Below are 17,950 nucleotides of genomic sequence, written 5' to 3' on the forward strand. Positions count from 1 at the left end.
CATTGCAGAGTTTTGAGAACGGTAATATGGTGTGATTTAAAGTTTTAAAGATCACCCTGGCTACTGAGTGAAGAATAGACTATGGGGGATGTGAAGGAAGGAGACAAATTTGGAAGGCTTTGCTCATCTAGGAAGGATGATGGTGGCTTCAACTGAGGCAGTCATAGTGAATGTGGTGAGAAGTGACCAGATTCTGGATATGCTGTGAAGGTAGGGACAGCCTTCCAATGGATTAGATAGAGATGAGAGAGAAAGGGAGGAGTGAAGAATGATTCCAAATTATTTTTCCCCAAGTATTAGCACCACAGTGTGTTGGCAATGAATTCTTAAATGAGACAGCCCAGAAAAGGGGACAAGAACCCAGACATCAGGGAAACCATGTATTATAACTGAGAAACTCAGTTTTTCTTCATTTACTTTCTAGAATCTGTTTTCCAAATCCTTCTCCCATGCCTGAAACTCATTGCCCAATATTCTTATATGGTCCCTATAATTTAAGTCTCCTTTTAGGAAATGGTCAATAAGTATATTCACATGATACATATTAAAAGTTACAAGTTTAATTGCCATGCTGAGCACTGGGTGATGTATAGAATTGCTGAATCATTATATTCTACACCTGAAACTAATAAAACACTGTATATTAACTATATTGGAATAAAATAAATACTGAAAATGTTAACATTAAATATGTTATGATTCTAAAGAAGTATATGCAGCTTAAAAGAAGAAACCAAGATTAAGTCAAAGAAATTTCTAATGGCAGAAATACATATTCCCATTAAGAGATATAGGAGACAAACTGTGGACTAGGAAAAGTGATTTGAGGCCCTGAAATTCATTTGCCAAGATAACCAGCTTGTCTTCCAGACAGTGATGTTGTCTAACTCAAGGAATCCTGTACTTAAACTATTCTTCAAACAGAAGGGGGATAGCAGAAGGAGTAAGGAATGAACTTATTGCTATGAAGCAATGAGTAGAGACATCGTAAATTAGCAAAGACAAAATTAGAAAAGAAGGCACATTAGCAACTCTTTTTAAAAGACCTCCATCCTACTAATGTGACATAAAGTGATTCTAATAGCAACAGGATGGCAGGACCATCAGAGTTTTATAGCAACCTCTGCCCTTTAGAATGTATGCTTTATCAGTTTCACAAGGCTTAGAATTGCTTAACGTGTGGATTTCTTTTCTCCTACTAAAGACTTGGATTTAAAGCAAAGCAACATGGAACAGAATCTTAAGCGATTTAATGATGACAGATTGAAAGAATAATTGCATTAGTTAATGGTCATGTTTTGACTAAGCACATATAGATTTGCAAACACTCTTGGAATTGAAGCCCTAGTGCAAGGTATTCAAATTAAATGTGTGTATATTAAAAATCAGTGTACTGCAGCATGACTAATTTATGATAATGTCTGTTGCCCTTTTAAAGTTGTAAATGCATTTAGAAAAGAATTAACTTGTCATTTTTTTTTGCTGAACAGACGACCAAAATAAAGGGAACAGATCAAGCTTTATATATTTTATGCTCTAGTAATTTTTTATTGAATACAGTGAGACTATTGATTATGGAAAGCTACTCTGAAGTGCAAAGCTCTTTGCCCTTCAGCAGCTGGCTTTGCCAGCCAAACTCCACATATGTATTATTAATAGACTTCTATCACTATGCACAGCACTTAGCAGTACGTTAACTTTTCTTACACTAACAGGGGAACAAATCTTCCATCCAAGAGGACTTAAAGTGGCACAATAGGGACTCATGAAAAAATATGTACCAGTAAAAGATAGATTCAATAAAGCATCTGTCTTCTTCTGTTGAAACAATTTACAGATATTTGAAACCATTGTTTCTTATCTAACACACAGTCTCCTGAGGGCTCCAGGTCATCACTCCTTTATTCCTTAAACTGTTTAATCAAAACAGTTAACAACAACAACAACACAAAAATCATCCTTAAAGAATCCATGAATTCATTTAAAAAATATACTGAGTTCCTATTAGGTACAGAGTGCTTGTTTGCACTGTGGTAGATGATCAACAGCAGATTCAGAAGATATGGTAGGTGATATTCATGCCGTTCTGTTCTGGAAGGCAAACTTTTACAAACTGAGACTGTGATCTCATTTCTCACCCTTTCTGAAGCTACTCTTACAACCGAATGAAAATAGAAACTTCTTATCTGGAAAACCAGGCACACTGTTAGCAGAAGAAAGGTGGCCATTGGGCACAATATCAGATCAAGCTTCATGTGTCCATCCCTACCCTGGGTAGTTGTTCTTATTTAATCTCCTTGATGATGTCAGTTTCTGCTGCTCTTTATAAGAAATCACTCTAAATCCTTCACACATATTACATAATAAGTAAAATCATGGAAGAAAGTACCATGTGCATAATATTGTTCTGGAACTACCCTACATTTGAACATTTACTCATTCATTCATTGTTTGCTGAGCATTTACTATGAGCCAGGCATTTTTATAGGTGCTAACCACTCGAAGGTAGAGGAAAAAAGTAAATAAACAAAAAAGTAAATAAACATCCCTACATATGGGATGATTTGTAAGAACATTACCAACTATTATAAACATTCTTAAAGGATATGGTAATCATGTTCTGGATGCTCTAGTTCAACATACAAATTTTTGATTGTGTAATGATGTGAAAGTGAGACGCATTCAGTAGAAACCATACTTTGAATTTTGATCTTTTTCCACCCAGCAATATGCAATCTGATACTCTCGTGATCAATGAGCTGCAGCTCCCAGTCAGCCATGTGATCACAAGGGTAAATTATAGATACACCTACAACCATTCTGTATCCATGCAACCATTCTGTTTTTCACTTTCAGTACAGTAGTCAATAAATTACATGAGATATTCAGTACTAGTATAAAATAGGCTTTGTGTTAGATGATTTTGCCCAACTATAAGCTAATGTAAGCATTCTAAACACATTTAAGGTAGGTAAGGCTAAGCTATGATGGTTGGTAGGTTAGGTATAGTAAATGCATTTTCAACTTACAATCGTTTCATCCTGCCATGGGTTTATTGAGAGGTTACTCCATCATAAGTCAAAGAAGATCTTTTACAAGATTCTTAATATGCACAAACTAAGTGAACAAAGACTGAACGTTTTCAGTCTCCTGAATTCTCTAGAAATTAACAGTGACAGGCTGAAGCAGGTGTTGGACATCTCTTCACAACATAGCAACCCTGTTCCAGCACTTACAGAATTCCAATGGGCAAAGAAAGCCAATAATCAAGCAAAGTTTTCCCTGCCATCCTTTTCCTTAGCTCTATCCCTGGTTTCAATATCATCTACAAAGATCTGTCAACTAATCCCCAGAGTTTTCTCAAGGAAAAAGAATTTTTTCTGGAAAATCTAAAGTTGGGTGGAGTGCCTAAAAGAAATGTTAGGGAGAATCAGGCTGGTCATGGGTTGTGGACGAAGGGTGTTGTACAGAGAAATCAAAGTAGGCTGCAGGAGACCCAGACACATTCGCAGTGTGAGTGTGCACAGATAGATTATAATAAGGATAAATTAATTCATGCATACCAGAGACAAGGACAGATGGATCATGAGAGCCAATCTATTCAGTGTCAGACCCAAACAGTGAAACAATGTTTTACAAATTGGCTTTTCTGTGCAGTAATATCACAGTATATGTAATAGGATCAACCACACAGCTTCTGCCTTAAGATCTTCTTGGGAGTTTTAATCTACATCAGTCACTGTCACCTTTTAATACTGCTGTCTTCTATTCAATTTCAAATTCTAAATGATCATTTAAGAGACAGAACAGCCATTTTTTTTTTTTTTGCATGAAAATTGTTGTCTCCTGGTGAAGTGGTGAAAGTTGCTGGTAGGTCATCTGAGGTGTCATTTCCAGGAAAGGTGTTGACACTTTTCAATATGTTTGTGTGTTATGGTATCTTCAGCCTAATGGGCTCTCCACATAAACACAAGGGATCTGGAGCCACAGCTGTTCCAGCATCAGGTCATGCCTCAGTTATCTGACATTAAGCATTTAAAATACTTCCCTGGGGTGCCTGCTTGGGTGGCTCCATCGGTTAAGCTTCCCACACTTGTTTTCAGCTCACGTCATGATCTCATGATTCATGGGTTTGAGCCCTGCATCAAGTTTTACACTGACAGTGTGAAGCCCACTTGGGATTCTCTCTGCCCCCCTCTCTCTCTGCTGTTTGTTTTCTCTCTTTCTCTCTCTCAAAAAATAAAAATAAATAAATAAATAAATAAATAAGTAAATAAATAAATAAAACTTTCCTTATGCTATCTAGTAAACGGGGCCACCTTATTTACAGTCTTAGAATGATTTTCACCATCCTCTTAGTTCAGATGTAGGATCGAATACTTCAGATGTTAATCAGGACATAAGAAAAAACACAAGTACCAAGGTAGCTTATAAAACACATATCTTTCAATGTTTTGAGGTAGAGAATAGCATAGTGCCTAAGGTCATGATGCCCAATGGCAGGAGATAAACACACCCAGAGAAAAGATGACAAGTGACAAGCAGACTTATCCCATCTCTCTCATTTCTATTCCCACCTCATAATATACAGTGTGAGTGCTTAATGTTATGTTGGAATGGACATAAACCTAAAAGTAGCCCGAATGCTGAAGGAAGGGGTTTCTTGGAGTCTATACATGTCTTGGTTAAAAACATACTCTTGAAACAAACCTAAGGCTGTACTACACTAACTTCTTTATAGTTGTATAATTTCCTATGTTAGTGTAACAGACTAGCTTCTGTCTCTTTTCAAGTTTACATAAGCTGGTTGCCCCAAGGAACTACCAAGATGTTCTGGTCTCAGAGAGCACTTGTGGAATGGGCTTCTCTTGCTTACCATTCCTTTCATGGGATCATGCCTCGGGGATTGGCACTCGTAGTGTTTAGAGCTAAAATGTTTACCGCTGGAGTCTAGCTGGTGAGACGAATAGCCCCAAAGCTATGTAGCTAAAGAACTTTTACAGCAGTATTAATATGCAGGACCTATGGTACTTCTCTAGCTCTTCCCTCTTCTTGGAGTATTCTTCCCCTAATTACTTAAAAGCTAATTTCCCCACTTCCTTCAAGTTCCCCCACCAGTTCAAATGAGGCAACTGTAATGACTCTGTTTAATTCTGTAACCTGAGCTGACCCCACATCCCAGCATCCCAGCAATTCTACTGTAATGTCTGATTTTTTTTCATAGCTCATGCACACAGTATATAGCTTATTTTATTTATTATATTTATTTGATGTACCTTCACTAAAATTTAAGCCCCATGACAAGGAGAGGACTTTGACTATTTTGTTCTCTGAGGTATCACAAACTCGGCACATAGCAAGAGGTCAATGTACATTTATTGAATGGATGAGCATGTTTCCTATAGCAAAGATGGTGGAAAGTTAAAGCCAAACAGCATTCTGAGAGACTTTAGAAAAGCACCATGAAGAGTCACAGAAATGTACATTTTCCTGCTGGGGAGAAATATGGTGAATTGGATTGCTTGATATATATGACTTGCTCATGAATTCTGGGAAAGGAAAAATGGACATTTTTGTTCCCTAATAGACTTTTGTTTCCATTTCCCTTGTTCACAATGAATTTTAATCACCATGTCACACTAGAAACCAAAGTTAGTACGCAGCCTTTGTGCTTTACCTGTGGTAGATGCCACAGCTCAGATTTCAGACAAATAAGAATGTCAGCCAATGTTAATTTTGTTGTTATTTATGCATTCTCCTGGAATCAGTCACTAACATACCTTTCTCCCTAGGAAACACAGGTTGGTATTCAGTGACTTTTCTAAGATTCATATTTCCTACAAATTCACCATTTGAGAAGGTTTTTAAAAAATGTCAAACTAAGTAATGTTTCCAAACAGCAGAACTAGAAGGTCAGGTCCATTGCCAATGAAATTTGTCACATCTATTTTCAGATGTTAAGGTTCAATCAAATGAAGAACAATAAATAAATTCATCTTGGATGCATCTTGAATTATTACCATTCCACACTATTTTGTTGGGAAAAATGATACATATAAACACATGAATATGTGTATGTATACCTTTATCTGTGTATGTGTTTTCACTACAACTATCATGAAAGTAATGGAAAGAATACTGACTTTGAGCCAAATAGACTTCAATATGAACAACATCAGTTTGCATCCCTTTTACTCTCAAAACTATCCTATTTTGATGAGAAATTTTATGTTCTTCTAAATAATCTTTGTTAAATTTCTGATATAGTTATTGGTGAACAGTAGGTACTCAATAAAAAGTAGCCATTATTTAACAAATACAGATGCAACTCAACTTTCTCATGATCATCAGAGAGAAATTGTTCTGACTTCTAAGAAAACTGTAATCATTTTCAACACAGAAAATAGAGGTAAAAATGGAAGGATGTCTATAAATTAACATTTGGAAGAGGTCACTAGCCATTTCATGTAAGGAATGAAGGAAAAGGGGATCAATGTCTATTTCATCATTAAACCCAGATTCTATTCCTAGAAGCCTAATATTGAGAACCCTTCTGAATTAGGCCTCCATAGTGAAAAAGATTTCACATTACCCAGAAGAAATAATTTCCTACCTGTTTAAATTACCATAGTATGCCTTCAAAGGAAAGGAGGTAGTCTCTTTCTGGAGGAAATGAACACACCTCCAAACAGCAACAATAAGGGTTGCCATCTTGGTAGTGCTTCTATGTGCTGAGTACTGAGACTGACAGTTTACATACCTCATCTGCACAACCCTCAACACAGGCAGTATAATTAGACACACTTTATTGAAAAGGGAAATGTCTTATAGAAGTTGTATAGCTTTCCCCAAAACACACAATTAATAAATGATGGTAATATGATTTTGATCCAGGTCTACCCAAAATCAAAAAGAACAAAGATCTCAGGCTTTATGTCATTTCCAAATCCCATGCTGTCCCTTAATATCAGTGTTTTCATTTTATTTTTAGAGAGAGAAAGAGTGTAAGACTGTGAGCACGGGAGGGACAGAGGGAGAAGTAGGAGAATCTTAAGCAGGCCCCACACCCAGCACGGAGCCTGATGTGGACTCCATCTCACAACTGTGAGATCACAGCCTGACCCAAAAATCAAGAGTCAGACACGTAACTGACTGAGCCACCCAGGCACCCCCTAATATCAGTGTTTTTAAAGACTGGACACATACTCACACAACTAGGGAGAATTCTGTGAGACAGTAAGTTAATCTGTAAAGGATAATAAACTACATCTATCTCTTCTGCTTCTGAGGTACAGAATGATATGAATCTAAGGGGTCAACTTGGTAAAAAATGAACAATCAGTATGTGAGGACTTGAATGCACACTGATTTCAATGGTGAAGTGGAGGAAGTGAGTGGCTAAGAATTTGACAACAGGCATTTGTCCCTATATTCCTCTACCCCTGCCCCACCCGATATACACATTATTTCAGGTGCAAGAAATAGCTAAGCTCATCAATAATGCCTGTTGAGTTTGACTGTTAGATTAATTGCTACAAGAAGATATATTTTTTGCCTCATTTTGCTTTTCACTGGGGAACTGATTCTCAAATTCTACAAACTACAAAAAAACAATAGGAAAGGTCTATCTAAAATAGCTACATATTTAACAGATAGAGCTCAGGGCAGCTGTCCAGCAGGAATTACCACAAATTTGTCCCCCAAAGACTTCTGAATAGCCAGCTGCAAATGACTTATGTCATTATCAGACTTGGCCTACCATAATACAAGAACACAGAGAAAAATATACTGGAGGCCTTCACCAAGGGTCATACCTACAGTCAGGCAAAATATAAACAATATAAAAATATTAAAATACAGCTACTAATCTAGGTCAATGTTTTTCTCAAAATTCTCTGCATTGGAGACAATGTCATAGGGTAGCATGTATTAGGGATTGACTCTGTATACATTAGACAATGTACTAGGGGCTGTATATTAGAAACAGTTTCATAGGGTAGCAGTAACATTTAGAGACAGAACTGCATTAGAACTGGGGTGTCACCACCCATTAGCTATGTGACATGAAAAAATATTTAAGCAACAACAACCTCATTTACAAAATGATGATGCTATGAATAGCCTCTTAACTTGTTACAAAAATCAGGTGTGACATGTCAGGCAATGATAACTAATGGTTATTGAGCAATTATTATGTGCCAGGTTCTGGATGAAGTTAGTACTGCTAAATGAGTAAACTAAGGCACTATACTTAAGTTCCTTGCTGAAGTTCACAAATTTAGAAAATCACAGAAATAGGATTAGAGCCCAGGGAATCAACACAGCCCATGCTCTTAAAGCACTGTGCTAGACTGCTTAGTATGGATCTCTATACTGAGTAAAGACACAACGGTTAGAAGTCACAGCTACTGGGGCGCCTGGGTGGCTCAGTCGGTTGAGCATCTGACTTCAGCTCGGGTCATGATCTCACAGTCTTTGAGTTTGAGCCCGCGTCAGGCTCTGTGCTGACAGCTCAGAGCCCGGAGCCTGTTTCAGATTCTGTGTCTCCCTCTCTCTCTGACCCTCCCCTGTTCATGCTCTGTCTCTCTCTGTCTCAAAAATAAATAAACGTTAAAAAATTTTTAAAAAAAGTCACAGCTACTGTTATTATTGTTGAGATCCCTACACCACATGAAATGAGGTTTTGTAGAACACTGAATACTCATGCCAAAGAATGCACAATACCTGGGACATGGCTGCAAAAGTTCTTCAACAATGCAGGCCTCTTTCTCAAGAAGTTCAGGGCATTCCTTTCCACCTCCAATAGCAATGTGCTTCACATTCCGGCTCCTGCTTCTGAATCCTGGTGAGAGACTTCCTGAACGACAGGTCTTGGAGCAAGGGCTCCAAGACGACCACTCAGTGGTTTCACAGTCTTTCGGCATGATGCAGGACTGGACAGTCAAAGGGAAGGAGTCTTGTGTGCAAAGGCTGAAAGAATAGAAGAAAAAAAACAGTAGGGTGTAACCAACATTATGAAGTGCCTGTTAAGGGGGGAAAAAACCCTGAAATTTGATATGAGCTTTCAAAGGATTTTAAAAAATGTTAGAGGCATCATGATAAAATAATGAAGAACATACATCTTAAAAATGTATGTTCTCTTTTATCTGCAATTGTGAAGTGATTTCACTCTAGCAAAACACACATGTACACACTTATACCTTGTGCAAAGCATTATGAAAAATAACGACATTACCAGCAACAACCAAACTACAGAGGGAGCCCATATGTGCACTGACTGATGAATGGATAAGGAAGATGTGGTACACATATAGAATGGGATATTACTCAGCCATCAAAAAGAATGAAATCTTGCCATTTGCAACAATGACGATGGAGCTAATGTATTATGCTAAGCAAAATCAATCAAAAAAAGACAAATACCATATGATTTTAGTCATATGTGGAATTAAAGAAACAAAACAGATGAACATGTGGGAGGGCAGGGGAGAGGAAAGAGGGAAACAAACCGCAAGAGATTCTTACTGATAGAGAATAAACTGAGGGTTGATGGAGGGAAATGGGTAGGGGATGGGATTGATGGGCTAGAGGGGTGATGGGCCTTAAGGAGGCTACTTGTGATGAGCACTGGGTGTTGTAAATGATGAATTCCACTCCTGAAACCAATATCGTACTGTATGTTAACTAGCTAAAATTTAAATGTAAAAAATTAAAATAAAAAAATATAATAAAATACAAAAAAAAAAGAAGAAGACGAAGAAGGAGGTTCTTCTAGTGTGTTGTCACCTGCACTATAACTTACAGCTGCCATTTACTGACTGGTTCCCACGTGTCACACACACTGTGCTGTATCTCACAGGTACTTTTTCGCAACAACCCCATGAGCTTGTGTATTATTATTTCCAATTGTAGAAAATTTAAGCTCAAGAAGGCTAAATCATTTGTCTAAGGTCAAACAAAGGTAAAGGCAAGCTGTAGAGTATTGATCTATCCACTCTTTTCATTCTGGGCTATGAAAAAACCAAATGTGGTATCATGTTTCCCCACACCATTAGGCTCTGAGCATCAGTTTTCTCATTTGCATAATTCAGGTGCTATCAAATACTAACAATCTAGTTGGGAAACAAATAAATAAAAAGATGGGATAAGTAACAATGTGATGAATTCAACATGAAATCATTTATAATGATGAGGAGAAAAGTTGATGAGTCAGTGATAGACCATCTGGAAAGGCCAGGAGGATGGGAGGGGGTGAGGGGTTCTGAGAGAGAAAGATGTATGAGCTGCATTTCTTTTAAAGATTGATAGGAGCTTCCCAGGCACAGAAAGAAGACTATTTTAGGTCACCAAAATAGTATATTTGAAGCCTTGATATAAAACTTTGTGGGGATGGAAACCAGTGTTATGCCAGAGCTGGATGTACTGTTTCACAAGAACTAACTAGTAACTTTTCACGAATTTTGCAAGCCAGTTGATTTCACTCAGATAGCTTAAAATTGGCCATGGTAGGAGTATTTACACTGCAGAAATCAACAGATGCTACTAATCAAGCCCCCAAGCCCCACCTTACCCTGATGCCCCACCCCCAAGAACAGGTACTTAAACATTTATAAGCACACCAAAGGGGGGCGGAGTAAAAACCAATTTGTCAACTGTCATAATTTGTCAATTTATAAAGCATAAAATTCAAAGAGGAAAGTGGATAGATATTAGGTTTGTGAATTCTCCAAAAGTATGTCTGGAAAGACTTCACATCATCAGCTAAGGAATTTGGATTTAACTGAGCATTAAATAATTTTAAGTGAGGAAAATCAGACCCCACCAGGAAAATAATATTTTACATATTAATCAATGTTCTTATTTTTTTTTTTTACTTTTTTTGTTGTTAGCCTTTTCCTTATTATGTCAAAGGCATCCATTACCTTGGGGAAGAAAAGGATAATTTTGACAGGAACATAAGACAATATATGTTCAAATACTGACTTCCCAAAGTGGGTGAGTGAAACCTGGTGGAGTAATGAACTAATCAGGATTAGGTAATGGTTGTTCTCCATGTTTGTGACTTGTGAAAATAATGCTGATAAGGAAGAGTCACCAACGGGGAAAGGGATTATAGAAGGTGGTGTGCAGGGGAGAATAAAACATGATCAAATTTAAGCAAATTATAGTGAGGTTTCCATATTGATATCTTTCATTCCTTCATGAAGCCATGGAGAGTTAGTGTGGCTTTCAGAAGTCACAATGATATAAGATAAACCTTGTGTGTGTGTGTGTGTGTGTGTGTGTGTGTGTGTGTGTATTCAAGTCTATTCAGATCATATTCCTTTCAAAATGAAAAAAGACAATGTATACCTTATTACCATTGCTCACTCCAATGTTACATTTTGGGAGCTTGGGGTTAAGACATACTAGGAAGAACCTGTCTTGAAAATGCCCCACCTATATCAGAATGTACTGTCTCTGTGCCTTGTGGAGGTAGGGGGAGAAGACTGTCTCTTTTGGTATATAATACAACAGAAACATCAAGAAGTTTCTAGGTTTTCACTTTTCAGAAATTGTTATGGGCTTCCAAATTCATATATTGAAGTACTAACCCTCAGTACCTGAGAATGTGTCTCTATTTGAAGAGTCTTTAGAAAGGGTATTAAGTTAAAATGAGGTCACTAGGGTTGGCCCGAATCCAGTATGAATGGTCTCCTTACAAGAAGAGATTAGGAAACAGATACAGAGAAGGAGGACTATGTGAAGACACAGAGAGAAGACAACTGTCTACAAGCAAAAGAGAGCTCAGAAGAAACCAACCTCATTGACACCTGATCTTGAACTCTCCAGACTCCAGAACAGTGAGAAAATTAATTTCTGTTGTTTCAGCCACCAGTCAGTGATACTTTGTTAAGGCAGCCCTAGCACACTAATACAGAAATTTAGTGATGTTTTTCAATTTGTGTGTTTTTAGAAATACACAAAATTTGCATGTTTTAGAGAAAAGTCTCACCTTCCAAGATGGACTTAATTCCTTTTATAAAGAAGGTCCCACACAATACAGTTCTCTGTCTACAGTTGTGGTGGTTTGGTTCTTCCCATTTACCAGCTTTCACTCTCTGTTGCTCATCTTCCCCAGAATGACTTTTCCTACTGGATCAGTAGAATGGATAACAAGACTTGCAAGGAGTTGCAGGGAATGATCAGGAAATTTTGCATTTTTGAAAAGGGATCCTAATTTTTGGAACTAGGAAGAGCATACGTTCCACTGATTACATATTTACTTACTTATTTTTTTAATGTTTATTTATTTTTGAGAGCATGGGCAGGGAAGGGGCAAAGAGAGAGGGAGACAGAGAATCCCAACCAGGCTCCATACTGTCAGCAGAGTCCAATGCAGGGCTCAAACTCATGAACCATGAGATCACGACCTAAGCTGAAACCAAGAGTCAGACGCTTAACCGACTGAACCACGCAGGTGCCCATATTTACTTATTTTTAGTGTTATTCTCACAAACCTACCTTCTTGGTTAAAAAAAATCATAAAAGCTGCCACACAGATCCCTGGTCTACTTTGATCAGTGAAATCCCATTTTACTGGAATAGGTAGACAAGCACTAAGTGGTGAATAAGAAATATTTGAGGGGCGCCTGGGTGGCACAGTCGGTTAAGCGCCCGACTTCAGCCAGGTCACGATCTCACGGTCCATGAGTTCGAGCCCCGCGTCAGGCTCTGGGCTGATGGCTCGGAGCCTGGAGCCTGTTTCCGATTCTGTGTCTCCCTCTCTCTCTGCCCCTCCCCCGTTCATGCTCTGTCTCTCTCTGTCCCAAAAATAAATAAAAAACGTTGAAAAAAAATTTTTTTTAAAAAGAAATATTTGAGACTTGAAGTTTGCATCACAATATGTTAGCATGACCTTAGTCTCCCGGCTACTTAGCTTCACTATCTGCAGGAAAAAATAATAAAATGTGATTTACTCACCCCCTATCATCGTCATAATAACTTTTAGTATGTGTAAAATCACCTTATAAACTAAAGCCCATAACAAATATTATTGTCTACACATAGAAATGGGAATAAAACTTTTCATAGAAGGTGGTATTTTTAATAAAACAGACATAAACTGTGGATTTGTCTTTTTAAAAAAAGATATGCTATGTAATTATATCTCCTTGACATTTACAGAACACATCATTTGTAAATTACTTCACAAGTATTCACTGTAAAGGAAATCACTGAAACTAAAAATTACTCTAATAATTCTTACTTCCTATGGAAATATAAGGAAATCTCTTTATTTAGAAAAAAAAAAGAACAGAAACTCATATAAGATAAAAACCAAGAGAAAGGTATCCTCCCTTCATCAAAACTTCAACAGTTAAAATAATGTTAAATACCTCAAACATTCAGAAAAGTAGAGTTATATAACACATACTCCAAGACTTTACTAACAGAAATGAACATTTATGTCAAATTTTGTTAAATAAATAAAAAATTACAAATTCAGATAAAGTTCCCTATGTCTCTTGCGATGCATTTCAAGCTGTCTTTTTCAGACACAGCCACTAACCTGACATTGATTTTTAGTATTCTCTACAATGTTTTTATACTTTAGATAAATATGTATATGCTCATAACTATCATATAGCATTCATTGTCTTGCATGTTGCTAAATGTTTTACTTAAATGTTTTATTAAACATATTATTCTGGAAATTATTTTCCTCACTTAATATTATGACTTTTAGATCTATCTATGTTGACAAATACAGATAATGTTCATTTATTTTTACTGTTTGTATGAGTATATAGCAATTCATTTATTCATTTTCCCATTACTGCACCTTTTGGTTGTGGTTAATTTCTTGCAATTCCAAAGGATTATGAATTGAGCCTCTTTTTATGTCTCTGTCCTACACATGTGTAAAATATTTTCTTCAGTATTTTTGCCTTGAGTTGGGCCATAAATATTCATATAATCAAATGTACTAGGTATTATGAGATTTCTCCTTTCTTACATGCCTTAAAGAGGTATTATCAGACTTACTTTTTTCAAAATGTTGGAAAATTACATTTGTTTTTTGAGCTTACCATTGAGCTTTATATTCTTCTTGAATCTTTAATGACTATTCAGACTTCATCTCTTGTGAAGTGACCGTTCACATTGTTTGTCCATTAGGGTAGACTGCCTAACGCTCACCTTTTTCCCAAGATGGGAATTCCCCTGTCCTTGCTTCATTGTATAGACCTGGATGTTAGCTCCATGAAAGCTGATTGGAGGAAGGGAACTGTCAGGGCACTCTCACAAACTACGTATAGATCTTCATTCCATCTGCATGTTCACAGAATGATGTTTCATATTTACACTACATTCTATAGGTAAGGGAGTAACTTTTAGGCCTATTGGACACATCTATCATCAGAGTTACTTAGCGCCTATAATTGTTAGGCCTCCCAAGAATCTTGTATTAATGGGGCGCCTGGGTGCCTCAGTCAGTTAAATGTCCGACTTCAGCTCAGGTTGTGGTCTCATCATCTGTGAGTTCAAGCCCCTTGTCAGGCTGTGTGCTGACAGTTCAGAGCCTGGAGCCTGCTTCAGATTCTGTGTCTCCCTCTCTCTCTGCCCCTCCAGCACTCACACTCTGTCTCTGTCTCTCAAAAATGAATAAACATTAAAAAAAAAAAGAATCTTGGGGCACCTGGGTAGCTCAGTCAGTTAAACGTTCTGACTACAGCTCAGGCCATGATCTCATGGTTTGTGAGTTCGAGGCCCATGTCAGGCTCTGGGCCGTGGAGCCTGCTTCGAATTCTGTGTCTCCCTCTCTATCTCTCTCTCTCTGCCCCTCCCCTGCTCTCTTTCTCTCTCAGAAAATGAATAAAACATTAAAAAAAATTTTAAAAAGAATCTTGTATTAGAATCAAATAGGTTGTGGTAATAAACCCTGAAATCTGAACGATTTAGCAAAATAACTGTTCATTTTCCTTTTGCATACAGCTCAGTGCGAACTCTCCTAGGAAGCACTCTACCTGAAGACTTAAGGGTCTAGTTTGTGTTCATCTTACATATTCACTGTCTAGAATACACGGCTTCCACATGGAGCTTCAGGAAGGGAAGGCAGAGAAGGAAGATGGCCCAAAGTGATTTAGAACTTTAGCCTAGAAGTGGCTTACATTACTTCTGTCTACATTTCATTGGCCAAATCAGTCAAATGGCTCCAATATAACTGCATAGAAGACAGTGAAATATCTTCCTCCATGCCCCGGAAGAGGCGAAAATGTGATAACCACATAGCTGTGTGTCTCCTCCAGCTGCGCCATGTAAACTGATTTGCTTCCTGCAGATCTTTCAACTGCAAGGGAACTCTCAGCTGGTTTCCACTCCGCTCGGTGAAAACCCTCATCCGTCTGCTTCCCGGCTCCCAACATTTGGTGACATTTCTATTTAGCTGCCAGATCCTTCCCTATTATACTCATCCTTGAGAGTTTATGCCTTTTTTATTCCTTTACTGTTAGGTAAGTGGGGTTCTAGAATATAGCAGTGATAAATGATTATGTTCATCTTGCCATATTTAACAAGAAGCCTGAAAAGTTATTTGACACAGAGCTTTGTTAAAGCCACATAAGGATCCAATCTATAAATTAACAAATTCCCGAAGAGCTAAATCTACACGACACGTGGAAAAATTACTGGTTAGAAGTCATTAAAATGTATGAGTAAAGTATCAAATATTGGAAGTATGTTCATTTTCATTAATCTTATTCTAAATTATGTAGTTTGTTTATAGAATTTAATACTTCCAAAATATGTTATGTAGTTAAAAAGTTATTTTTATGGAAGTGAAACTGCAACTAATCTGGGCCATTTGAAAGCAGTTATTCTAATGATTTAGCAAAAGCACTGCTATCCATCTGGTAGCAGCTCACCCAATCACAGCAGACTAACAAGAGAACAGTGGCTTTGAGCTAACAGATTCTAACTTAGAGAATGATCGCAAGATTACATCATGAAAATAACACTGGGGAATAAAATGTGAATGGAGAAATGAAGAGAAATGAACCAGAACTGAGATTGGCTTAAAAAAGAATACATTTGGGGGGCGCCTGGGTGGCGCAGTCGGTTAAGCGTCCGACTTCAGCCAGGTCACGATCTCGCGGTCCGTGAGTTCGAGCCCCGCGTCAGGCTCTGGGCTGATGGCTCGGAGCCTGGAGCCTGTTTCCGATTCTGTGTCTCCCTCTCTCTCTGCCCCTCCCCCGTTCATGCTCTGTCTCTCTCTGTCCCAAAAAATAAATAAAAAACGTTGAAAAAAAAAAAAGAATACATTTGGGAAATAAGATAGAATACAGGTTACTTATTTTAATGATTTTGACTCCAAACTAGTAGCATTTTTCTGACACCGGTCAAACTAATTGGGATATCTGAAAAGAGAATAAGAATGATAGCCCAAAGAAGAAAAAACAGGCACATAGCAAGTCTTATGTGAAACTCTGGATATTTTAGAAAGTGGACTAAAATGCAGAATGCCTATGACAATGTAAGATACAGCAGGTAAAGACATTCAAGTAAGCAGAGTTTCTAAAATGTCGTCTGGAAGACAATTTTGAAAATGTAAGAGTTTGAAATTATGAAGAAAAAATATTAAGGATTACTGAGAAATTTTAGCTGGAAGATTAGGAGTTTACTTTTTTTCTATAACCTGCTTTTTTGGCCAAATTCATCTGAGGTAAAAGATGTCTTGTTTAACAAAAAGTATGTTTACGTTAGGTTAGAATGTGGAACCAAGGGGATGCTACTTAAGTTACTTAACTTTTTTTCTTTCTGATTCTCAATAAAATAAAACCAACCTATTGAAATGCCTCTGAATTTTTTCCCAGTTTTATCGAAAAATAACTGACATACATCACTATGTAAGTTTAAAACATACAGCATGATAGTTTGATTTACATTACTGTGAAATGATGAACACAATAGGTTTAGCTAATGTCCATCTTACCAGATAGATAAAATAAAAATATAAAGAAGAAAAGAAAAAGTAAAAAAAAAATTTCTTTTTGTGATGAGGACTCTTAGGATTTACTCTTTTTTTCTTTTAAAATATTTATTTTGAGAGAGAGAGCACGAGCAGGGGAGGGGCAGAGAGAGAAAAGCAGAGAGAATCCCAAGCAGGCTCCGTGCTGTCAGTGCAGAGCCTGATGTGGGGCTCGATTCCACAAATTGTGACATCATGACCTGAGCTGAAATCAACAGTGACTCAACTGACTGAGCCACCCAGGCACGCATAGGATTTACTCTCTGAACTTCCCTATATATCACAGAGCACTGTCAGCTATAGTCATCATGCTACATATTACATCCTTATGTACTTATGTACGTATTTATTTACTTATTTATTTTAAAACTGGAAGTTTTTATCTTTTGACCACCTTCCTCTGTTTCTACCACCTCCCTACCCTCTGTCTCTGGCAAGCATAAGTCTGATCTCTTTTTCTAGGAGGGTTTGTTTTTTTGTTTGTTTAAGATTACACACTGTGTCTCCGTTTCTCTCTGCTCCCCCCCTACTTTCACTCTCTCTCTCTCTCTCAAAAATAAACATTAAAAAACATTTTTTTAAAAAAGATTACACATATACGTGAGACCATGTAGTATTTATCTTTTCTGCCTGATTTATTTCATTTAGCACAATGCCTTCAAGGTCCATCCATGTCTTCACAAATGGTAGGGTTTTCTCATTTCTTCTGCTTGAATAATATCCAATTATACTAATTTAATACAATATATATAGTGTGTGTATATATACACATGTATATATATACATCTGTATACATATGTGTGTGTATGTACACACAGATACAACACACACACTCTAAAATCCACATTTTCTTTATCCATGCATCCATCAATGGACACTTAGGTTGTGTCAATGAATGGTTATTATACATATGCTGCTATGAACATGGGGGTGAAGGTATCT

The 17,950-nt window shown here is 37.3% G+C and overlaps 1 protein-coding gene across 2 annotated transcripts in view; it reads right to left on the bottom strand.

Moving 5' to 3' along the window:
- THSD7B (thrombospondin type 1 domain containing 7B) overlaps positions 1 to 17,950 on the bottom strand; it is a 1,116,594-nt gene that overhangs the window by 550,215 nt on the left and 548,429 nt on the right. For both annotated transcript variants that reach the window (XM_058715426.1, XM_058715425.1), the window contains one exon: positions 8,725 to 8,970. In XM_058715426.1, coding sequence (XP_058571409.1) covers positions 8,725 to 8,970 — 246 coding nt within the window. The remainder of the gene's footprint in view (positions 1 to 8,724; positions 8,971 to 17,950) is intronic.

This window comes from Neofelis nebulosa, chromosome 2 (assembly GCF_028018385.1).
Source record: "Neofelis nebulosa isolate mNeoNeb1 chromosome 2, mNeoNeb1.pri, whole genome shotgun sequence".
In the NCBI taxonomy this organism is placed as follows: domain Eukaryota; kingdom Metazoa; phylum Chordata; class Mammalia; order Carnivora; family Felidae; genus Neofelis; species Neofelis nebulosa.